The 24,466-nt window shown below is 47.9% G+C and overlaps 2 protein-coding genes across 7 annotated transcripts in view; one reads left to right on the top strand and one right to left on the bottom strand.

Moving 5' to 3' along the window:
- Positions 1-6,569: 6,569 nt before the first annotated feature.
- Positions 6,570-11,784, bottom strand: NAIF1 (nuclear apoptosis inducing factor 1). Of its 5 annotated transcripts, none has more exons than XR_014081346.1 (4): positions 11,033-11,784; positions 8,364-8,890; positions 7,199-7,513; positions 6,570-7,115 (listed from the first exon to the last, which is right to left on the bottom strand). XR_014081346.1 is itself a non-coding variant. In XM_081587071.1 (2 exons), exons 1-2 carry the CDS (start codon positions 11,541-11,543, stop codon positions 8,418-8,420), a joined length of 984 nt encoding a protein of 327 aa, XP_081443197.1. In that variant the 5' UTR covers positions 11,544-11,784; the 3' UTR covers positions 6,570-8,417. The 5 variants fall into 5 exon arrangements, 1 of the variants encoding a protein (XP_081443197.1); XR_014081347.1 differs by having other exon boundaries at positions 7,199-7,368; XR_014081344.1 differs by having other exon boundaries at positions 6,570-7,513.
- An 874-nt stretch (positions 11,785-12,658) lies between these two features.
- SLC25A25 (solute carrier family 25 member 25) overlaps positions 12,659-24,466 on the top strand; it is a 33,617-nt gene continuing 21,809 nt past the window's right edge. For both annotated transcript variants that reach the window (XM_081587065.1, XM_081587064.1), the window contains exon 1: positions 12,659-12,993. In XM_081587065.1, coding sequence (XP_081443191.1) covers positions 12,739-12,993 — 255 coding nt within the window. In that variant the 5' untranslated portion in view covers positions 12,659-12,738. The remainder of the gene's footprint in view (positions 12,994-24,466) is intronic.

Genomic DNA, 24,466 nt, shown 5'->3' with positions numbered 1-24,466 from the left:
CGGAAAGATCCAGTCTAAAATGACAATTGTGTTGAGGTTGAGAAACCCTGCAATAGCTGGACCCAAACATTTATTTTGTTAATTTTTGCTGGGGTACAGTTGCTTTACAATGTTGTATTAGTTTCTGCTATTCAGCAAAGTGAATCACACACACACACACACACACACACACACACACACACACATATCTCCCTTCTATATTTCCTTCCCATGTAGGTCATCACAGAGCATTGAATAGAGGTCCCTGAACTATATAGTAATTTCTCATTAGTTGTCTATTTTTACTTATTTGGCCACAGCGGGTCTTAGTTGTGGCATCTGGGATCTAGTTCCCTACATTGGGAACACAGAGTCTTAGCTACTGGACCACCAGGGAAGTCCCAGTTGTCTATACTTCATACATAGTAGAGTATATACGGGCTTCCCAGGTGGCTCAGCAGTAAAGAATTCACCTGCCAGTGCAGGAGATGCAAGTGATGTGGGCTTGATCCCCGGGTTGGGAAGATTCCCTTGGAGGAGGAAATGGCAGCCCACTCCAGTATTCTTGCCTGGAAAATTCCATGGAGCGAGGAGCCTGGAGGGCTATAGGCCATGGGGTCACAAAGACTGAGCATGCAGTGTATATACGTCAATCCCAACCTCCTCATTCATCTTACCCTCCACCCTCACCTCAGGATCCATAAGTTTCTTCTTTACATCTGTGTTTCTATTTCTAGCAGGACCCAAACTATGAAAAATGAAATTTTCATATGAAGCTTTCAAATGAAAAATTGAAAATTTTTTTTTCAAAAGAGGGAAGGAATGAATTGGGAGATTGGGACTGACATATAGACACTACTATGTATAAAATAGATTACTAATAAGAGCCTATTGTGTAGCACAGGGAACTCTACTCAGTACTCTGTAATGACCTACATGGGGAAAGAATCTAAAGAAGAGTGGTGGTGGTTTAGTCTCTAAATCGTGTCTGACTCTTGCGACCCAGTGGATGGTAGCCTGCCAGGCTCCTCTGTCCATAGGATTTTCCAGGCAAGAATACTGGAGTGGGTTGCCATTTCCTTCTCTAGGGGATCTTCCCGACCCAGGAATCGAACCCAGGTCTTCTGCACTGTAGGCAGATTCTTTATCAACTGAGCTACCAGTAATGACCTACATGGAGAAAGAATCTAAAGACTGGTTATATGTATATGTATAACTGATTTCTTTTGTTTTACAGCAGAAACTAACATAACATTGTAAATCAACTATACCACAATAAAAATTCATTTAAAATAAAATTGAAAAAAAGTGCAATTATAGCACAGTTCGAGGGAGGAAACACAGGGTGTGACCAAAGAAAGCTCCCTGGAAGAAGTGACCCAAGCTGAATGTGAAGGATGAGTAGGAATTGGGAAAGGGATGAGCAAGAAAGTTGTTCTGAGCAAAAGAAACAGCAAAGGTAAAGGTTTGGAGGGCTGAAAGAGCCTGGCATTTTTAAGGAAGTAAACTTTCTCTCCCTGACCCCTGGTTTTATTGAGATATAAATGACCAGGAAGTAAACTTTCAGTGTGGCTGGAATGGAGTACAGGGTAGGAAGCAGCATCAGCTCAGGTCTGTAGGTCACGTTCTGGAGCTTATACTTCACTTTAAGAGTTAAGGAAAGTCACCGAAGGGGTGGAACAGGGAGGAGCCTGGCTAGATTTACTGCAAAATACCATCCCCTGAAGGGTCTGGAAGCAGGGAGGCCAGTGTGAAGAGGCTGCTTTGGGTAATCCAGGTGAGAGAGAAGCTGGGGTTGGTTGAGAGGAGAGAGAGATGTTGCTGTTCAGTCGCTCAGTCGTGTCTGACTCTTTGTGACCCCATGGACTGCAGCACGCCAGGCCTCCCTGTCCATCAACAATTTCTGGAGCTTGCTCAAGCTCATGTCCATCGAGTCGGTGATGCCATCCAACCATCTCATCCTTTGTCGTCCCCTTCTCCTGCCTTCAGTCTTTCCCAGCATCAGGGTCTTTTCTAAGGAGTGAGTTTTTCTATCAGGTGGCCAAAGTATGGGAGTTTCAGCTTCAATATCAGTCCTTCCAATGAACACCCAGGGTTGATCTCCTTTAGGATGGACTGGTTGGATCTCCTTGCAGTCCAAGGGACTCTCAAGAGTCTTCTCCAACACCACAGTTCAAAAGCATCAATTCTTTGGTGCTCAGCTTTCTTGATAGTCCAACTCTCACATCCATAAATGACTACTGGAAAAACCATAGCTTTGACTAGATGGACCTTTGTCAGCAAAGTACTGTCTCTGCTTTTTAACGTGCTGTCTAGGTTGGTCACAGCTTTTCTTCCAATGAGCAAGTGTCTTTAAATTTCACAGCTGCCGTCACCATCTGCAGTGATTTTGGAGCCCAAGACAATAAAGTCTGTCACTGTTTCCATTGTTTCCCCATCTATTTGCCATGAAGTGATGGGACCAGATGCCATGATCTTAGTTTTCTGAACGTTGAGCTTTAAGCCAACTTTTTCACTCTCCTCTTTCACTTTCATCAAGAGACTCTTTAGTTCTTCGCTTTCTGCCACAAGGGTGGTAACATCTGTGTATCTGAGGTTATTGATATTTCTCCCGGCAATCTTGATTCCAGCTTGTGCTTCATCCAGCCCGGCATTTTGCATGAGGTACTCTGCATATAAGTTAAATACGAGCATTAGCTTAACTTTTGATACCAATCTCATTAGAGAAGGACTTTTTTTTTTAATTTGGCTGCACCATGAGGCATGTGGGATCTTTTCTTTTGATAGCTTACATTTATTAATCTGACATAACATAATTAATACTCAAATATTCATATGCCTTTATATAATTGCCATTGATACAAAATTTCATTCCACAGATTCAAATACACAAGAACTTTTTTCTAAGTTTTTGGAAACTCTTTTTTTTTTTCTTTTACCTGGGAACTTTTTAAATTAATTTTTTTATTGGAGTATAATTGCTTTACAATGTTGTGTTAATTTCTGCTATACAACAAAGTGAATCAGCTATATGTATACACATATCCCCTCCCTCTTGAACCTGCCTCCCACCCCCAGTGTGTGGGATCTTAGTTCCCTAACCAGAAATGCAACCCTGAGCCCCTGCATTGGAAGCATGGAGTCCTAACAACTGTATCACCAGGGAAGTCTCGAGGATTTTCAGATGAGGAAGCCAAGGTCTGGAGAAAGTAAATGACCTCACGCCAGGGCACAAAGCCAGTAAGAGGCAGGCTGACTCCAAAGACCTGAGACAAACTTATGAGGAGTCCAGCTCCTGGCCACAAACCAATGTGTGATCTTCCAGGCACAACTATAGGCCATTTTGAAAGCTTTATATGGCAGGCCTTACATGCTCTTAGGCAGAGTTGCATTCCCAGCCTAGGTGCTTCCATTCGGAGGCCTCAGACGCTTCTGCCAAGCGTCTCCTTCTTATCAGGAGGTGGGGGGAGACGTTTTGCTCTGACTCTGCACTTTCGCACTCCTGGCCTTTCTGCTCTTGTTCCCCCAACACGCACACAAAAGTCCACAAAGCAGGGGCTTCTCTCAACAGTGAAACGATTCCCACCTGCAACTCATCTGACCCTGCCCAGCCCTGTGCTGTGGGAAAAACGTGACCCTGGGAGAGCTGCCGCTTTCCCTTCTTGCTTACATCATCACAGCCAGTGATCAAAGCCTTGTCTGTTCCTCCCATTTGGGCTGGTTGTCTACTGTGACTCATGGCATCTCAGCTCTTTTTCTGTGTGTTTTGGGGTTTTTTTTGGCTGCACTGTATGGCTTGTGGGATCTTAGCTCTCCAACCAGGGACTGAACCTGGGTCCTCAGCTGTGAAAGCAGAGTCCTAACCACTGGACCACCAGGGGATTCCCACATCTCGGCACTTGACACCTCGATCGACCCTCCTCTTTCAGAACCATTAAGTGCAGCTCTTGCCCATCCTGGCCTTGGTTCCCATCCCCCACTCTCCCTTCAATCGTCCCTACTCTTCACTCCTTGGGCATCTTTTTTGATCTGACTCAAGCCACTTTTTTTTTTTAACTTTTTTGATGCAGATAATTTTTTAAAATGTTTACTGAATATGTGACAGTATTGCTTCTGTTTTCTGTTTTGTTTGTGAGGCACATGGGATCTTAGCTCCCCAACCAGGATAAATCTCAGTTCAGTCGCTAAGTCATGTCAGACTCTTTGCAACCCCATGGACTGCAGCTCGCCCGGCTTCCCTGTCCTTCACCATCTCCCGGAGCTTGCTCAAACTCATGTCCATCGAGCTGGTGATGCCATCCAACCATCTCATCCTCTGTCGTCCCCTTCTCCTCCTGCCTTCGATCTTTCCCAGCGTCAGGGGCTGTTGCAGGCGCAGTCTTGAGCACCGGACCTCCTGGGAAGCCCTTGAGTTGTTGTGCTCTCTCACTCAGTTGTGTCTGACTCTGCGACCCCATGGACTGTAGCTCACCAGGCTCCTCTGTCCAGGGGATTTTACAGGCAAGAATACTGGAGTGGGTTGCTGTGCCCTCCTCCAGGGGGATCTTCCTGACCCAGAGATGGCACCCACATCACCTGAATTGGCAGGTGGACTCTTTACCACTGAGCCACCTGGGAAGTACTGGAAGTCCATCAAGCCCTCAAGCTCCCATTGTGATCGAAAGAAAAGATGTATGAGTAGCTTTCTGGAATACCAGACTTGTAATACTAATAATGGCAGCAGCCAGTATTTATTGGCACATGCTATGTCCGTCCCAGGCACATGCCAAGTGTTTCACATACGTGATCTCATGAAATGAGTTAATACAGTGCTTAGAACAGGGTCTAGATATGGTCAATGCTCAATACATGTACAACACCTGGTAACACCCTTGACCTTGGTCAAGTAGGAATTACTATTCATCATAATCATTTTAGAACTGAGAAGACTGAGGTTCAGAAAACTTCAGAGACCCAGTGAATAAGGGGTGGAGTTGATCTCAAGCCCAAACCTGCCTAGTCCCAGGGACTTTCCACATGGAAGCACTGCCTCTCTGGATCTGGGGTGCAATTTCTATTGAACAAGAAACATCTGGGTAAAATATAGTTCACAAAGGGAATCTTTATGAGAGACTTCTATCAGAATGGTTTAAAAAGTAAAAGGTTTTGGGACTTCCCTTGTGCTTCAGTGGTTAAGACTTCCAGCTTGCACGGCAGGGAGTGTGGGTTCAATCCCTGGTTGGGGAACTAAGATCCGGCAAGCGGCAGGGTCAAAAAAAAAAAAAAAGTTTAAAGTTTCAATACTTGAAGTAGTAAGCTTCAGTGGCTTGGAAGGTTTCACTTACGCAAAACTCCACATTTCAGGAAGGATTTCAAATGAATCACCCTCATATATGTGACCATTCTTCATCAGCACCATCAAGGTGCAGTGGGTTTATTTTTTTATTTCATTTTTAGGTGATGCCATGTAACATGCAAGATCTTAGTTCCCCAGCCAGGGAGCAAACCCGGGCCCCTTGCCCTGGGAGCTTGGAGTCTTAAACAACTGGACCACCAGGGAAGTCCCAAGGTGCAGTGGATTCAATTCTGTTAAACCACCCTTTTCCCTATTACAAGTCCAAAGCCTACAAAGAATAGAAGTCACTGTGTTCCCTTTCAAGTGCCAGGAAGAACAACACAAGTTGCCTCCTGGGCCTCTCACCTGACCTAAAAACTCAAGATCAGGCTCAAATAATCTCTAAGTGATTTCACATCTCACCAGATCAGAGCAGTAGAAGCTGAAGCTCAGCAGTTAAAGATTATAGGCTACCCCAGGGTACAAGGCAGCTGTGTGGCTTTAGGCAAATTGTTTGGCCTCTCTGATACTCAGTGACCTCATCTGTAAACTGAAAACAGCATTACTACCTAGTTCATGAGGCTGTTGCAAGAAGTCTATAAAGTAATGCTTATAACTTGTCCGTTTTTATTCTCATTAAATACTGGAGAGAGTGTTAACTGTGCCCAGAAAGCTGGGCTTCCTCCAGAATGAGCGCCACTCTCAAGTGAGAATTACTGCTTAGCAGGACTTCTCAACTGTTCAGCAGAAACTCCTGAGAACCAGTCCTTCCTGGGACATTATCTTGATTCCAGTTGAATTTGGAATTCATAGACTGAATTCTTTCAGTCAATGTATGGGCCACAGTTCTTCAGAAAAGATGAGAATACCCCAAGAACTTGTTCATAATGCATATTCTTAGAGCTCTCCCTCCAGGAGTCTCGTCTAGGTTTGACGTGGGGCCAGGGATCGGTTATATTTAACAAACACTCCCAAGTAATTCTCATCCAGAGTCTGAGACACTGCCCTAAACCAAAGATGGGCAGGCAGGCTTTTCTGGAAAGAGCCAGAGAGTAAATATATTTGGCTTGTGGGCCAGATAGCTGTCACAACCACTCAACTCTGCTGTTGTAGCGGCAAAACAGCCAGACATTAAGGAAATGAAGGGATGTGGCTGTGTTCCAGTAAAACCTGATTTACAAAGGCACATGGGGGGCCAGATTTGACACGTGAGCCCCTGCTCTCTGCCAGCCTCTATCTCCTCTACATATAACCAATGAAGACACAGACATGTGTATTTTTTTTTTAAAAGTGATATTTCTTTAATTTAAAATTATGACCTGGAAAGACCCAGTCACTCGAAGTGATCCAAGCTTCCTCTTTATACCCAATTGGAACAGACACAATATTGGCTCAGATTGCCAACCCCAGAGAAAAACCAAACCAAGCTGCAAACCCCTCAGAAATTCCCCGAACTTCCTAAGTTCAGGGGCCATCAGGCTCCATGGACGGCGCCCAGGTGGCCGGAGGCTGCTGCTTTCCAGTCACTGAGAAGAGTTTTCCTTTGCTCTGTAGCTGGCACTGCCCTCATCCCCCATACTGAGGATGATGCTAAAAGAGTCACCTCCCAACCGTCCTCGGGGCATCTTCCCGTAACTGTCACAGTGGAGCTGGGCGATTCTAGACGTACACCAGAAGGGCAGCACCTTCTTTGTTTAGCTGAGATCTGGAGCCTTGAGTTGTAACCAGCGGTCAACGTGTGGCCAAGGCCTCCTGGCAGCAAAATGGCAAACTTGGGAGAGGACCGGGGAAGGTGCAAGGGTCTCAGTAACTGATGGCGATTCTGAAAATGAAACAAGACGGATGGCAGCTGGGTAAAGCCCTTACAAATGGGACCAAGCGTCAAGACAGAATAGGGAATACCACCTCCTCCGGCACTCTGAGGTCGGTCCGCTTTCCTTTGAGAACAGACGTCCGAGGCCCCACTTCTTGGGTCAGTTTCAGTTCTCCCAACAGCAAATGTTCAGGGCCAATCAGGCCTTCGGATTCACCCAACCAGTCAGTGAGGCTCTCACGAGAACACGAGGCGCAGAGAACTGTGAGAAGGCAGTCCAGGCAGTGATGCGATGGAGGCTGTTTTCTGCACCGAGTTTTATAACTGCGCGATCAGTAGAGGGATAAGGAGGAAGGGCATGGCCAGAGCTGCCCTTGGAGGCCCCGGAGGCCTTCCCAGAGAGGTTCCTGTACAATAAATACCACTGGGTCGCAGCAAAGCCTTTTGGAAGAAGCCGTGGCCTCAGAGCCACTGCAAGTAGGGGCAAAGAGTAACATTTACAGCACCCAAAGCCTGATGCTTAACCTGAGTCAAAAGCTGTCAGGACAGACCACCAAAGGGCTGCCCGGGGAACGCAGTGGAAGACCAGATGGAGGTCAGGCTGGTCCCCACCACACACAGCATTCCTGAGCCTGGCCGGCTGCAGCCTGGGTATACTGCAGGGGCAGTCCAGGGCACTAACAGGGTGTGCCTGGGTGCGGTGGGGGTAGCAGGGGAAGAGCACGGCCCTAACCAGAGTCCCCTGAGAACTGAGACACAGTGAGAAGGAGAAAAGGGCGGGGGTTTCCTCCTCAAGCCCACCGGGTCACTCTGCCTCCCAAGGGAGGAAGAAGATATTATTGTGCTACTGCCAGTACCACTGACGTTATTTTACTCCAAAGGATGGCACCTGGGTGGGGGGCGGGTATTTCAGCGCCTTCCCCCAGCTGTGAAATGCACTTCCCCCCTCCCCCCTACAATAAGAGCCCTCCTTATGGTGGTCCTAGTCCAAGTCTGGGTCATGTCACAAGGCCAGGCTCATGACAGCATGGGTCCCATCACCAGCGCCTGACCCCCGCCCATCCAGTCTTCAGGTTCTTAGCAGGACAGCTCAAGGGGTGGGGTGGGTAACAAGAATTTTGGGTCCCAGGAACCCAACAAATTCTTCTTCCCAGTCTCCTTCACCTCCCAGAAACAGTGGACCCCTAAATGTCTGTCAAACTGGGAGCCGTTCACGTGGCCGGGCCTAGCCTAAGGCCAACCACACAAGCCACTTACAAGACCTCCGCGGTGTCATCCATTCACAGCAGAAGGCTGGCCTGACCCCTGCTCTCATTGGATGATGCTGTCTGGCTGCCCGTTCTGGGCCATCTGTCCAGGGTCGGAGGCGGTGGCGGGGTTGGGCATGTTGCTCTGAAGGTAGCGGCGGAAATCTTTGATCATGGGCCGGAGGACCTGGATGAGGACGCTCAGGGCCGCCTGGGTGCCCTCCATGGCCTGAGCCTGGCGCTCCTGGGCGCAGGCCTGCACTTCCTGGGAGCGACGGATCATCTGTAGCAGGTCATTCTGCTGCTCCAGGTGCTGGGCGATCTCCTTCACGTGCAGGTTGGTGACCCGCTGCTCCTGGATCAGCTTGGCTGAGTTGAGGGCTATGCGGCTCTTGAGTGCCTGCGGCTTGACCGAGGTGTCAGCGTGCTGGGCCATCATCTCCATGGGGGCCTCGGCTGGCAGGGGCGGGGGGGCCTCAGCTGTGCAGTACTCTACCACTCCCTCCTCCAGCGTGTGATAGGTGGTCTCTGTGGGGACTGTGGGGAAGAAAGAGCAAATCAGTGGCAGGTCACTTTCTAGAAAGAGCGAGGCTGGCCGTATGGGGGAGGCCATTAAGCCTTATTCTGGAGAATTCAGTCTCCCCTGGCTTTATAGCCTTTTATGTATAAATCTGGGGCTTCCCGGGTGGCATTAGTGGTAAAGAACCTGCCCGCCAATGCAGGAGGTGTAAGAGACGCGGGTTCGATCCCTGGGTCAGGAAGATCCCCTGGAGAAAGGCATGGCAACCCTCTGCAGTATTCTTGCCTGGAGAATCCCATGGACAGAGAAGCCTGGTGGGCTACAGTCTATGGGTCACACCGAGTCAGATACGACTGAAGTGACTCAGTACACATGTATAAATCTAGACTCTAAAGGATTTAGAATCTTAATCTACTTAATAACCAAAGGGTCAGCCCCTGATCTGGCAAAATCAAAGATGCTAATAGTTAAGACCAGCACCTACTATGTGCTAGGCACGGTCCTAACCCTTTGCACTCCTTAGCTTCATGAACCCTCATAATGACACCAAGAGGCAGATACTGTCACGTTCATTTTCAGAGATGATAAGACAGACTCAGACACCATGGAATGACTTGCCTAAGGTCACACAGCTTATTCAGCAGGTATAGGAAGAAACCCAGGTCTCCTCCAATACTAGTGTCAAAGGTCTTCACAGTCACCCCACTGGGCTGCTTCTGGCTAATAAAAGCAGGGCCACATGCTCCCAGAAGTACCAGCACACAGCTGGCATCCTGGGTAAGGGTTTGCAACCCCACTGGCCCTGGCTCCTTCAGTGCTTTCTTGACTTCCATGTCTTTTATGGCCAAGCAGAAAAGGAGGTGGGATTGGGAAGGCAGCAGTTAAAGTGCCCAATAAGTGCCTCCCATCTCCTTGATCACCTTAGTCAATGGAATGCCTAAAGGTCCTTCCTCTTACAGAACAGCAGTTGATTTAGACCACTGTTTGATCCCCTTTCCCACCTCCATATCCTTGAGAAATATGACACTGCTGGGGTATGGCACTCTCACACACACACACCCAATTCTCCCAAGCCCCATTGAGAAACCACTGATCGATTCAGTTCCCAGCCCATCACAAAGACCACTTAACAGTCATTGGTGCGAACCTTATCTGAACTAAAAAGTCCAACCAAGTAGTTTCATTGTCATTCCTAGCTTGAGAGCCTTTGAAGACACTCTAGCTAACTGTTTGGGCCTCCATGCATGTCGGAAAGATCAGTTCTTTCCTCCCTTTAATGCCAAAATCAATTGTGTGTCCCACCCCCACCCCCAGAAGTCCCCTTTCTCTTCTGACTCCTTAGGTGATCCCGACTGGACAGTGCAGTTATTCATATATGTGTCCCTCTTATCTGTCCTCCTAGAATATAAACGACCTATCTCTTAGACACCTTGGGAATCCCAGCACCGAGCCCAGGGTTTGGCACAGAATTGCGCTAATGGTTGATGAGTGAATGGAGGGGTAGATTAACACCAGGAACCAGGAGGTTCCTCAGCAGTGCCTGATGAATGTTCACACTGAAAACCAGAATGTCTTTGTCCAGAGTTAATGTCCATCTGCCTATTCATTCAGTAAATATCTCCTGACTGCCTACTAGGCACCTGGCTCTGGGATAAGTCCTGTGAGGACTTCCCTGGTGGCTCAGACGGTAAAGCGTCTGCCTACAATGCGGGAGACCTGGGTTTGATCCCTGGATTGGGAAGATCCTCTGGAGAAGGAAATGGCAACCCACTCCAGTACTCTTGCCTGGAAAATCCCATGGACGGAGGAGCGTGGTAGCTTACATACAGTCCATGGGGTCGCAAAGAGTCGGACACTACTGAGCGACTTCACTTTTCACTTTTTCTGTCTTCAAGGACCAAACAGTTCAGTCACGGACGCAAATGGTGGCAAAACAGTGGAGGGCAAGCCAGCCCCTCAGAAGTCCAGACTGCGTGCTGAGGAAGTCTCAGAGAGAAAACAAAATCACTTCCGTCTGGGGAGCCCTTGGAAGGCCTCCTGGTCGTCCAAGACTCCCATCTGACCTTTGACCCTTGGCAGCCAACCTTCCCTGGGCTGCCCCAGCTCTTGCTGGCCCTTCCCATTTAGAAACGCCGGACTGGGTGGGAGAGGTCACTCACTCTGTGTCAGGGTGACTGTGGCAGCGGCTGCAGTGGGCGTGGGTCCGAGGGCCACAGGGTGGATCTCTGCGGTACTGGGCAAGCTGATAATGGTGGCCTCGCCCAGCAGGTTGCAGATGCGCTGTTGCATGGGGGTGAGCAGTACAGGGGCTACAGCGGGGCCACCGGCGCCACTGCCACCGCTTGTCCCAGGCCCACCAGCTCCGTCTTCGTCAGTGGGCCCCGGGGCCTCGCCACCCTCCACGGCCGCCCGGACCTGGGCAACTTTGCGACGGACCTCGGTCTTGAGGTCGGACCATTTCTTCTTGACCTCGGGCAGCTCCCGGCGGCAGGTGGCCACGGCGTTGACCCTTCTCAGAATGCCGTGCCACGCCGCACTCTTGGCAGCCAGAGGGACGCCGGCGTTGAAGTGGTTCACCAGCAGGTGCTTCTTCAGTTCCAGCTCCTCCACAATGATTTCCACCTCTCGCTCGGAGAAGTTCATCTTCCTTTTCTTGGCGGGGACAGCCATGGCCTCTCCCCACCCGGCTTTTTAAAGAAACTATAATCCTCTAACTGCCTCAATTGCCCTCTGTCTTCCTTAGCCTCGCTACTCACCCACCCCCCCTACAGGGGATAAGCTGGGCTGGTCCAAGGCCAAGTACCAGGCCTTTGGTAAACCCCCTCGCTACGCAAAGTGCGTAGGGCCCAGCCCCGACCTGCCCAGCCGCTGCCAGCCAGCTGCGTAATGGCTTCCTGAATCTGCCTCTTCCGCCGGGGTGTGCGGAGATCCGCCCACTTCCCCTCTTCCCGCCTCCCAGAGCTTCTCTAGGGAGACCCGCCCTCCCGGTTGGTCTCGGTTCAGATATCACATCGATCACTGGTTCTTTCGACCTGTCGCTCAGCTAAAGGACACGCCTACTTACTGGAACCCGCCTGATCATTGGTCTAAAGGTGTGTCTGTCGCTACAGAGCGCTCCACCCAACCTAGTCTTTACTCACCCCCATTGGAAAGTCGTCCTGTCGTTCAATCATCATGATTACGACTTCTACGCCATTAAATTCAGCTATTTTATTGGTGATTTAGGGAGTTAGATTACCAAAACCCGGCTTCCTTGAGGATCCCTAGTGCTTTCGGCCTTGAGCCGTTGACCAGTTAATATTTTTATTTATTCTACCCAGGGCGCAAATTTTGCCTTGGCAACCGCAGATCACAATCGCTCCTCAAGCAAATCCTATTTTCCATTGGAGATGACGATCTCTCCGTACACGACGGCTCCTCGCGTCTTGAGGATTCCGCTGGATAAACAGCGTTGCTGAATGGAAGTAGGACACGGGGCTTTCCGCCTGCCAATCACAGAACTCCTGCCTATCGCAGCGTGATTTCTTCTAGCCGACCCGACTCAGCCAATCCCCGCCTCTCTCCGTTTGAATCGGCCCCAGGTTGAGCCGGGATTGTCCCTCCCTCCCCATTGATCCGGGTAGTCTAGGGCTGCGTGGGCCGTCCTCGGGGTGGCTCCGCCCCTCCTGTGGCCGTTCGGGCCTGTGATTGGCCGGCGTCACTCCCGGGGGCGCGGCCATCCATGCGGCGCGCCGCGGGGCGGAGCTCCCGGAAGCTGCCCATCCCGCCTGCTTGCCGGCATCGCTGAGCCCGCGCTAGTCGACCGGGGACTCCGGCGTGTCGTCCGCGCTCTCCCCGCCGGCCCGTCGCCCCAGCCTCGCGCCCGATGGTGAGCAGTGTGTTGTGCCGCTGCGTGGCTTCCCCGCCGCCAGACCCCGCCGCCTCTGCCTCGTCGTCCGCCTCGTCGCCGGCGTCCGTGGACCCGTGCGGCGGCGCCGTCTGCGGGGGCCCGGACCACCGGCTGCGCCTCTGGAGCCTCTTCCAGACTCTCGACGTCAACCGCGACGGCGGGTTGTGTGTCAACGACCTGGCCGTGGGACTTCGGCGCCTGGGACTACACCGCACTGAGGGCGAGCTCCGGGTAGGCAACGCGCAGCCCTCCGCGCGGGCGGGGAAGGGACCCCATCCTTCGCGCCCCAGCACCTCCGGGAGGTCCAGGTGACAGGTCTGGTCTGTGCGACCGGCTTCTCTGGCAGCCCTTTGGCTGAGACCCCCTGGATGACAGACTTAGACACCCCCATTTATGCTCTAGTGGGAGTAGAGTTCCTTCTTGGCCTCTGTGGGCGCTTGGGTTAGGGAGGGGTGTGCGGGGATAGGCTCTCCCTGGATACAGGTGGGTACCCTTTGGATATTCTGATGGCCGAAAAGCCCCTTCCTACCGGGGCTTTCCCCAAAGTAGAAGGCCAAGTCTCCAGAGTCTGCTGTATGTCACCTTCTGACCTCAAGACTAAGCTTTGATGCACCCCTCTAACCCATCATTAATGGTTTCATCCATCCTCTTCCAGTGGCCCCACGTTTCCATGCCAGCGGTGGGCCCTGATCGGGTTCCTCTCAGAAACGTGGGAGTTGGGAAAAATGGGAACTGGGGTTTCAGGCAGATCGTGCCATGTGGGTGGTAAGAACTGACAATTCTGGGTGAGGCTCAATCCTGGTTGACAAGCTTATCCAGAAAATGGGATCAAGATCTCTTACAAGCTTGCAGATTGGAGTGAAAGAATCCAGGGGAAAATTTCTCCTAAAAGTGAAAGCCTGGCCCACCTAGGAGGAGACTTTGTTACTCTTGTCCTGGAGTGGCCTCCTGGCCAAGGGGGAAGGAGGGGCAGAGATGTGCTGTCCTTTCTGTATGAAACCCTCAAGCAGAGGCTGTTTCTTCCTCTTCTGTCTCTCATGGTATATTTTTCTATCTGACTTTGTAGCTGTAGCTGCCCTTTTCCAAGTATTTTGTTTATTGTGGCTTAGCCTGGTTTATAACCTGGAGGAAGACTGCTTTACCTAGCAACCTGTTTCTCTTGTAAGTTAGTACCTTTGGTCCATTTGTCCATACCACAATTAGAGAATCTCATAGCTAAGTGTGAAAAAAGTTTTTGGTAAAACACCAGTGAATTAAGCAATTTGTTTTTAGGGTAGGTGTACATAAAGTTTTAAACTCATGTCCAGAGTATCTTGGCTCAACATCCAAGCTATTTCATCTACTTAGGATCAGCCTAGGGAAAGGGTAACACTGTGCAAGATAGAATCATTGGGTGAAGTCCAACAGGCTTAGAAGCAAGATTTTTTTTAAAAATTATTTTCAAGTGAGTGTTACACAGAACTGAGCTGAATATTTTCTAATCCATAACTGATGAATAAATCACTTGAAAAGATGAGATGGCTGAACTCAGAGGGTCTGTGACTTATGGGCTCAGGGAGGTGTGGGCCTAGGTGAGCCTTTCTGCTTCTGTGAACCTAGCTACCGTATTACATGGAGGGCATCAGGCTGCAGGAGTGTATTCAATGTTTACACTATGCTTTGTGCCTCAACTGGAGTCAGTGTTTTTATGATTCATGGCACATCTGACATGGATCCAAATCTTTTTTTTTTTTGGTAGTAAATGTAAACTTTAAGGGCAAATAAAGAAAGTGATCATTTTCTTTCCAGTGTTGAAACTTTTTTGATTAACCAAAAGGAGCCTAGCCCATTGGAGTCACATTGGCTCTACAATCTCTAACTCAGGCAGTAAGTTTCCTTTCAGTGTATGGCTTTTCGTATGGACTCTGACTACTTCTACATCAACTCTTTCAGCTGATGAATGTGAAATTATACAGCTTTGCGAGATTGGGAATGATTCATTTTATTCGTTTATTACCTGTGGAGGAGCACAGGCTAGTCCTGCAGCAAATGGTTTAAGTATGAGAGAGAGAACCTGTCTTCTTGTGAATAGCTGGGGCGCAGGAAGACACCCTGCCTCGTGAACCCCCTTACCACTTCCTGCTGCAATAGTTATAAGTATTAGCTACACCCAGAAAAAGTAGTGCTGCAGTTTTGCAGAAGTAGCAAAGGCAAGAGAGAATTGGGGGGCGGGTGCCCTTCAGTTCAAAATGGGTTATCTGCCGCGGGAATAAGCACTGAAAAACACAACATCCGACTCTGGCAGCTGCTCCATATAACCCACAGGACCAGTCTGAGGTGCTGGGGTTTGCACAGGAATCAGCCTTGAGGGTTTGTCAGTGGGCGGCTGGTGAACCCAGGCCTTGTAACTACACAGAGCCTCCCACTAGCTTAGCACCACTGGATCGAGCTTTCTTTAGAAATGAGCGAGCAGGTTTTGGCATCTGCCTTGGTTTCAGAAGAAATTGAAACAGTCGAGGAAAATTTACTTAAAATGGCAGTGGGCCAGAGACACCGATGACAGCCAGCCAGAGAAATTTTCTATGTAAAGGGCATGTGAGCAGGAAGCCTGTCCCGAGACAAAAGAAGGGAAAAGTTTATTAAAGACAGAAAAAAGGTGATGACCACAGTAGCAGCTTTGGGAGATGAGACTCCAGTGAGAGCTAATTATAGCATTGCCTATTTAAGGCATTTTCATGTGACCAAACAAAATCTCTGTCTGAAAACAAATTTAAAACATAGGCTGGAACTCGGTCAGCCAGTTAGGGAAAGAACCCAAGCTGGGTGACGTGTCAGCTGTTGTTCCTCTAGCTGAGGCTTGAGGGACTCTCCTCAGCCAGCTGGTGTTTGATACAAGTGAGGATTCTAGATGATGGTATGGTCAAGTTTGCTGACTCAAGAGACTTGCGTGTGCTCCATCTAGTTTGAGCCTCACAAGCTGGGCTTTGGGGAGAACTTGAAGAATGATCCTTTTATTTGGCTTACAGGATCTTTATTTGGCACGTGGGATCTTAGTTCCCTGACCAGGAATCGAACCCTCCTCATCCCCTGCATTGCAAGGCAGAATCTTAACCCCTGGATCACCAGGGAAGTCCCCATCCTTTTAGAACCACATCTTTTATTCCCAAAATAGGTTTCAGGATTATTCAGAGATTATCCTATCAAACATGAGAACCTGCCCTCCCCTAATTCTCTCCTTGACCTGAACAGTATATAGGAAGTAATCTCTGTTGACCTAGAATAATGTCAAGTTGGCATTGCTTGATCACACGCTACTCTTGGACTCTATACCTTTTCAGTGTCTGGGCATTTGTGGGGCAGGTATTTGCCTAAATAGTCACACTTAGGTAAGAGAGTCTACAGAACAAAGACCCTTTTCCCTGGAAAGGGTGGAGACGTAACTTGGTATAATAGAATGACACATTAGAAACAGAAAAATGCCATTCGCTGACTAGATTGACTTTACATATTTAAGTGATTATGTTATATTGTAAAATTTGTTTCTGGGTTGGAGGAATTATCATCAACTTGGCTAGAAGATATTTGTTTTTAATTAGTTGATATCTGGAAAGATGGAGCTGGGTACCCTGATCCTTAGACCAAGTATTAAATAAGAACATACCAGAGTGGGCCTGACGTGGAGCTTTAGTGGGTGAATTCCTCTGATGTTCAAAGAGCCATCAATTGTTGAAGCCTCACAGAAACCACAGGGGAATGAGGAAAACAAATATTTTGCTGGTATTCATTTCTAGTCCAGCTGAGTACATAGCCGCAGGATGAATTCAGTGAATAAAACTGCACTCCAAGGGGACTAGTCTCATTAAATCTGAGCTGACTTTTCACTTTTAACCGTTTCTTCTTTCACTAATGTGAATTTGGCAGAGCCAAAGAATTTAGTCTTGGATGGTCACTGGCCATCCTAAGCCAGCCTCCCACCCAGCATTCCTCCTGTGACATCCTCCTTTCCAGAGGACCATCTAGCCCTTTCCTTTGTGGACTGAGTTGGGGTCCGTCTGAGTTCTTTCTCAGATCAGACTGAAGTCTGTCTCCTTGCATCTATTACCCATTTGCCCCAGGTGTACCTTCAGGAACGACCTAAAAACGGTATCTAAGGGTCCTTGGAAACAACTGTCTTATCTGAAAACCCCTGTCTTATCGGAGACAGCTGTCTTCCTGTAATCTCTGCTGCCGCTCAGTAGTTTTCACCATGCCCTTCTCGCGTGTCCACACTTCCCTGCACCCTTCTCTGAGGCAGTGTGCCCCGGAGTTAAGACTACAGGTTTTCCTCAGAAGTCCAAAACAGGGAAAGCAGTAGAGACAGAAAATAGACTAGTGTTTGCTGCGCCGGGGAGTGGAGGGCAATGGAGAGCTAGGACGGTGATAACTAATAATAAGTCTGGCGTTTCTTTTGGGGGGTGGGGTGGCGACGGTTCTTTGTAAGGTGATGAAAGTGGCCTAAAACTGATGATGATTGCAAATATCCCTGAATATACTAAAAGCCACTGAATTATACACTCAAATGGGTGATTTCCTTGGTATGAAAATTATATCTCAATCAAACTTTTGAATAACCCAGCACAGGTTTTGCGGTATAAACCTGGGTTCGGGTATTATCCCAGCTGCTTGTGAGCTCTGTGACCTTGAGCAAATTACTCGACCTCTCCAGGCTGAGTAGGAGGTTCAGTCTCCTTATCCTGGTGGGAGGAATACCTAGTTCAGTGGGCTTGTGGGACTGAATTAGAAGTTCATAAAGAACCTGCGACAGGATTCAACCCAAAGTGACCTTTTCCTAAGGAGTCTTTGAAAATAAGCTGCCCAGAGTTGGGGGTAATCACCAACATTTTCTTCTTAGGTTACTGAGGTGAAAAGTGGATGCGAAAGAAGGAGAAAGCCTAGGGGATGTGGTTGTAAAGGGTGTGTCGGTAATAAAGGGTGTGCAGCACAGTCTCCTGTCAGCTGATGGGGCTGCGGAAAACCTGGGCTCTACAGCCTTTAGGAAGATTAAAACAGAAAAAAAGAGAGAGAGAAAGAAACTCTGGTGGCAGGAGATTTCCAAAAAGCGGTCGTGTTACTCGACACACAATGATGCCTTTGGCCCAGCTGTTTCCCAGGGTGGACGTGGGCCCTGGTGAGCACTTCTCTTGTCAGCCTGTTGTGGTTTCACGAGCCATGGATAATATGGAAGCTTCAAGTAGAGCTTAACACCTTTGGAGATGGTCTCACCAACCTCGTTAGTTTGTAGAAGTGGGACTGAGGTTCCAAGGTCGGGCTGGTTGAAGGCAGAGTCAGTGGCAGCACCCAGGATATTTGTTCTCAGCCCAAGTTAGCTCAGCTTACACGGCCTCTGTCCTTCCATGGCTCGTGGTACTTAAGTAGCCCTTAACACTTTGCAGCCTTTATTTTCAGTTTGTGACAGGCACGTATCTGTGCCCTGACACTAGCTGAGTGTTTTAAGACCTCCCCCTGTGGTGTTCAGGAAGCAATGCCGGAAGTGTTAGGTCCGTTCTGGACTCTAGAAGACTCAACACAGCATCTGAAAAAAGAAGCTGTTCACTTAAAGATGCACCTTCCTTTAAAGTAAATGAATAACAAAAGTAGGACGGAAGGTGCTTCTTATCTGCTTTAAACTCCTGGCCGGGATGCTTGAAAAGAAGGTGACTCATGGCTTACGTTCAGGGGTGGGGGGGGGGGCTTTCAGGGTGGGGGGGCCTCCATGGCTGTCCCTGTTCCTGCCTCTGCTCTGTGAAACTTCCCACATTCCAGCCACCCCTGGCCTCCTGCCTCCTTTCCTGCAGCCCTCCCTCCTCCTGGGCTGGAGTCTTCTTACCAAACACAAGGAAAAGCCACCCCCGTTGTGTGAGAAAACTTGGAAAAATAAGAAAAGAAAAAATTTTGAATTGCCAGTGGTAAAATAAATAAAGAGCAGGGAATGGCTTGGATCACCTAGAATAAGCACAGAGTGTTGGGTCCTTGTCTTTGGTCCGATGCAGTTGAAGGAAGAGTCCTGTTGGTTAAATCCACCCCACTACCATACCCACCTTCACCATCCTCACTTGGCCTTTTTACCATCCCTCCTGTTGCTTCTGGTTGATGGCCTTGGATTGAGCTTGAACCCCTGGGGTGTTAGAAATGGAAAGGCCTTTGAGGTTTATCCAGTTCAGAGACATCAAATAACTTGTCCCAGGTCTTACTGAAACACCTTATGCGGTCATGTAGGACCTCTTCTGTGGGAGAGATTACATCCCCATAGAAGCCTTTAGTGATACATTTATGGACATGGTTAACTTTTTTCCTTTCTTCCTTTACATCTTGGGTGTTTTTGTTTTTGGTTTTTTTTTGGTTAGAGGCTTTTCTTTAAGCCTATATAAGCAATATAAAATGGGATCTGGTAAATGGTTCTGTAGTTAAAAACTTCCTTTTCTGAATTGTTTCTAAAGTGCTGACTTGATATAAACCAGTCATTCTTACATGGAGGTCTTCCACCTGCCCTTCACACCCTGAGCAGCTCTGATGTGTATTTGCTGAAGAAGGCAGCCGTCCATCTGGTGGGTTTCACACCTGTGTGTGAGCTCCTCTCTCAGGTCCTCCCCCAGGACAGAGGAAGAGGCTGGTGACAGCTACGTTCACACTCAGGACTTCCCAGGTGGTGCTAGTGGTAAAGAACCCGCCTACCAATGCAGGAGACATAAGAGATGCAGGTTTAATCCCTGTGTCGGGAAGATCCCCCGGAGGGGAGGGCGTGGCAACCCACTCCAGTATTCTTGCCTGGAGAATCCCATGGACAGAGGAGCTGCACGGGCTCCAAAGAGTCCAAAGGGTTGCAAAGAGTTGGACACAACTGAAGCGACTTAGCACAAACGCACGTGCGTTCACACTCATTCAGATGATATCGGTTTTAGAGGGCGATCTTGAAATCAGCTTTAAGAAACTGCAAACATCTAGTGTTGCTTTAATAATCTGCTGGCTTGCCATTTCACGTGGGAGCGAAGAAGGACTAGGAAAGTGTGGCTTTCACGAATAAGCTGAACATGTGCCCGTGGTTCGGCTCCCACTGGTCAATTTGGGTTGGTTGAGAAATTTCTGATCACTTTAAGTGACTTAGGGTGTTTATGTGACCGGCCTCAATACCATATTCTCCCCACCACCACCACCCCACCCCTCTCCCCCTTTATACTTGACATCTATGTAATCTGAAAGGAGAATCAGGCTCCTATAAGAGCAGAAAAGGAAGAAAAATTGTGCTGTGTTTCTATTCTGTCTCTTGTTTCTCCAGCTCTTTATTTTACATTCTACATCTCAAAACCCTATACTTAAAATCAGGTTAGTTTTGCACACCGCTGACTTTCTTCTAGAGAAAAGAAAAAGACATCTTTGTTCACAGGCATTGACCTTGAACTTGGGACCTCAGTGGAGACTGGCTTTTCATCAGGAGTAAATAAGCATCCAAAAAACTGTTTCCTCTGTGGGGCACTTCTCTTTCCCACAGTCACAGGAGTCCCCTTCAGGGAGTTTTGGCCAAAGCTAGATTTTCTGGTTTTACTTCCTAAAACGGAAATAGATTAGGGGATTTCACCTTTTTCATTACTGTAGTTTTGTCATCTTCAGTGCCAAAGGGGGCCAGTGCCTGGCTCCTCTTCGTCATCTAATTGGGGGCTGAGCCCAGGGCAGGAAGCTGTTTAACAGTCCTGCCTGACATCCTAAGACCCCTCCTGCCATGGTGCCATGGGACGGCACGGGACAACACCCGCGATCTAAGCATTTTAATTCTCCAGTTGACTCATTTTGGAGAAATATAGTCACCTGCCACAGTGGTGCCTTTGAAATAGCAAATTGTTACTACAGTCTTTTGCTCCTGCACCATTCAAAAGGACATATAAAAAAATATGTACCCCACTGCATATTAAGTTGGCATCTAAAAATTTTTGTCCTAAGTTTGGTAGCTGCAGAGGCTATAATTTCTGGCATACTGTATATCTGGTTTAAGTGTTTTAGTTTGTGGGTTTTGGTTTTGGTCAAAACCTTACAGTTTTTTACAGATTTGACCCATTCAGTTTGTGTTACCCTCCACATAACCCATTAGCCAAGGCAGTCCTCGTTTTTAAATCAAATCATTTTGGCTTTGAGTCAAATAAAATCTGGCTTCATTTTTTTGTTAAAAGTATTAGTAGTCATCCCTTTGACTACATCTCTTCCTAATGCTAATTATAATTCTAAGATAGATGGTTTGTAGGTAGTGAAACTGGTAAACAGCAGACAGGGCCTTACCCTGGAGTCAGTCATGGGAGAGCTCTCTGCCCTGTTATAAGGTTCCCTCAGGAACCTCCAATTGTCCTTCTGTGTGATGTTCCAGGGGCTTCTATACCCAGGGCAATTCATCAGGATACTTTAGAATGGGTTCCCATTGGGAATCCATTCCATTAGAATTTGTTGTTTTCTCTGAAAAGTATAGGAGATCCTGAGACACACTTTTATTCCCAAGTCTGTTTTCTAGATTCTTGGAAGAATGGGTTCCTTCTGCAGGTGATTACCCTCAGCTTATCCAGGCTCTGTTGATGTTTATAAATCTACAGTTGCAGGAGGGTTATACTCTCCAGTCCTGTCTCTGGGTATCTGGGGTCCCCCAAGAAAGTGAAGTGAGGTGGAGTTGTGTTATAGTGACTGCAAAAGAAACTAATGATCGACCAGATACTGGTGATGCTGTCGTATAAGGAAAGAGAGGTACTGCATTAACCCACAAGGAAATCAAAGGTACTAGAAAGGTTGCTTTAAAATCAAAATATTGGCAAAGTATGCAAATTGAATATGTTTTCCTTGATTGCTGTCTTAGGTGCTGGTCAGAGGAGATTCAGGATAAATAGGCGTGGTCTCTTCCTTGCCTAGTTATTATTTCTTTTCTTCTGCTGACTTTGGGTGTAATTTGTTCTTTTCTGGTAAGTAGAAACAGGTCATGGATTTAAGACCTCTTTTGGGGATGTGGGCATTCCCTTCTAAGTCCTGCTCTAGCTACATCCCACAAGTTTTGCTGTGTTGTGGTTTCATACCATTCAAAATACTTTTTTCATTTCTCCTTTGGTTTCTTCTTTGACACATAGATTATTTACAGTTATATTTCATTTCTGCTTCCCTGGTGGCTCTGTGGTAAAGAATCCACCTGCCAATGCAGGAAACATAGGCTCAATCCCTGGGTCAGGAAGATCCCCTGGAGAAGGAAATGGCAACCCACTCCAGTATTCTTGCCTGGGAAATCCGATAGACAGAGGAGTCTGGTGGGCTACAGTCCATGGGGGTCACAAAAGAGTCAGACATAGCGACTAAACAACAACAAATTTCATTTCTAAGTATTTAAATATTTCCCAGGTATCTTTCTATCATTGATTTCTAACTTAATTCCACTGTGGTCAAAAAAACATTTTGTACAGGTTGAATCCACTTATATTTCATTTAATGAGTCTTGTTTTATGAGCCAGAATGTGTTCTGTGTGTACTTGAGAAGAATGTGCCTTCTAATCTTACCCAGTGGAGCGTTTTATAAAGACCAGTTAGGTCAGGTCAGTAGAGAAGCTGTAGTGTCGTTCACGTCTTCTGTGTCCTCACTGATTTTCTGTCTACTTGCTCCACCATTTACTGAGACGAGGGGGTTAAGACCTGACCGTAATGGTGGGTTTATCTCTCTTTTCCTTGCAGTTCTGTTGGGTTTTTACTTTCTGCCTTTTGAAGCTCTGTGATGTGGTCCTAAAACATTCAGGATTGTTATGTCTATTCTTTTACTTTTAACCTATGTGTATCTTTATATTTAAAGTATGTTTCTTATAGGCAACATCTAGCTAGATCTTGCTTTTTTGTCCAGCCTGACAATCTCTACCTTTGCACTGAGATGTTTAAACCATTGTTACTGATATGGTTGAGTATAAATCTGCCATCTCACTGTTTGTTTTCTATTTGCACCATCTGTTCTGTGTTCCTTTCTCTTTCTGCCTTCTTTTGGGTCAAAGAGTATTTATAATTTCATTTGATCTCATTTGTTAGCTTACTGGTTATAACTTTCTGTCTCTCTTTACCCCCCACGTCTCTCTCTTCAGTGGTAGCTTTTGGAATTATAGTATACATCTTTAACTTATCACAGCCTACCTCAACTGATATTATACCACTTCATAAGTAGTTTAAGATTCTTTTTTTAATTTTATTTGTTTATTTGGCTGTGGTGGGTCTTTGTTACTGGGTGCGGGCTTTCTCTAGTTGTGGTAAGCTAGGGGCCACTCTCTAGTTGCGGAGCACGGGCTCTAGGTGCTCGGGCTGCAGTAGTTGTGGTGTGTGGGCTCAGTCACTGTGGCTCTCAGGCTCTAGAGCACAGGCTTAGTAGTTGCAGCAGCACACGGGCTTAGTTGCTCCTCAGCATGTGGAGCTTCCCACATAGTTCAGTTGGTAAAGAATCTGCCTGCAATGCTGGAGACCTGAGTTCAATTCCTGGGTCAGGAAGATCCCCTAGAGAAGGAGATAGCAACCCACTCCAGTATTCTTGCTTGGAAAATCCCGTGGACAGAGGAGCCTGGCAGGCTACAGTCCATAGTTCACAAGAATCAAACACGACTTAGTGCTATCTTTCTTTCTTTCAGCATGTGGAATCTTCCCAGACCAGGGATCAAACCTGTGTCCCCTGCATTGGCAGGAGGATTCTTATCCACTGTACCACCACCAGGGAAGTCCTAGTTTAAGAATATTAAACATTATGCTTTCAGTTCTTTCCTTGGGATTCCCTGGTGGCTCAGATGGTAAAGCGTCTGCTCGCAATGCGTGAGACCCGGGTTCGATCCTTGGGTCGGGAAGATCCCCTGGAGAACGAAATGGCAACCCACTCCTGTACTCTTGCCTAGAAAATTCCATGGATGGAGGAGCCTGGTGGGCTACAGTCCATGGGGTCGCAAAGAGTCGGACACAACTGAGCGACTTCACTTTCACTTTTCATGCTTTTATTTCTTTCCTCCCAGCCTTTTTTTTTTTTTTAATAAATTTATTTATTTTAGTTGGGGGCTAATTACTTTACAATATTATAGTGGTTTTTGCCATACATTGACGTGAATCAGCCATGGGTTTACATGTGTTCCCCATCCTGAACCCCCCTCCCACCTCCCTCCTCCCAGCCTTTGTGCAGTGGTTCTCATACATTTTTACTTCCTCGTATGTTATAAACCACGCAGGCAGCCTCTATGGCTTATCTTTTTATGGACTTCCCAGGTGACGCTAGTGGTAAAGAACCTGCCTACCAATGCAGGAGACACAGGGACGTGGATTTGATTCCTGGGTCTGAAAGATCCCCTGAAGGAGGGCATGGCAACCCACTCCAGTATTCTTGCCTGGAGAATCCCATGGACAGAGGAGCCTGGTGGGCTATAGTCCATAGAGTCACAAATAGTTGGACACAGCTAAAGCGAAGGATGCATGTTATAAACCCACAATGCTGCTGATGCTAAGTCGCGTCAGTCGTGTCCGACTCTGTGCGACCCCATAGACGGCAGCCCACCAGGCTCCACCGTCCCTGGGATTCTCCAGGCAAGAATACTGGAGTGGGTTGCCATTTCCTCCCCCAGTGCATGAAAGGGAAAAGTGAAAGTGAAGTTGCTCAGTCATGTCCGACTCTTAGCGACCCCATGGGCTGCAGCCCACCAGGCTCCTCCGTCCATGGGGTTTC

This window comes from Giraffa tippelskirchi, chromosome 4 (genome assembly GCF_054371585.1).
Source record: "Giraffa tippelskirchi isolate mGirTip1 chromosome 4, T2T-mGirTip1v1.2.pri, whole genome shotgun sequence".
NCBI lineage: Eukaryota > Metazoa > Chordata > Mammalia > Artiodactyla > Giraffidae > Giraffa > Giraffa tippelskirchi.
The sequence above is the reverse complement of the archived record's forward strand: the minus strand, read 5'-3'. Positions and strand labels throughout refer to the sequence as shown.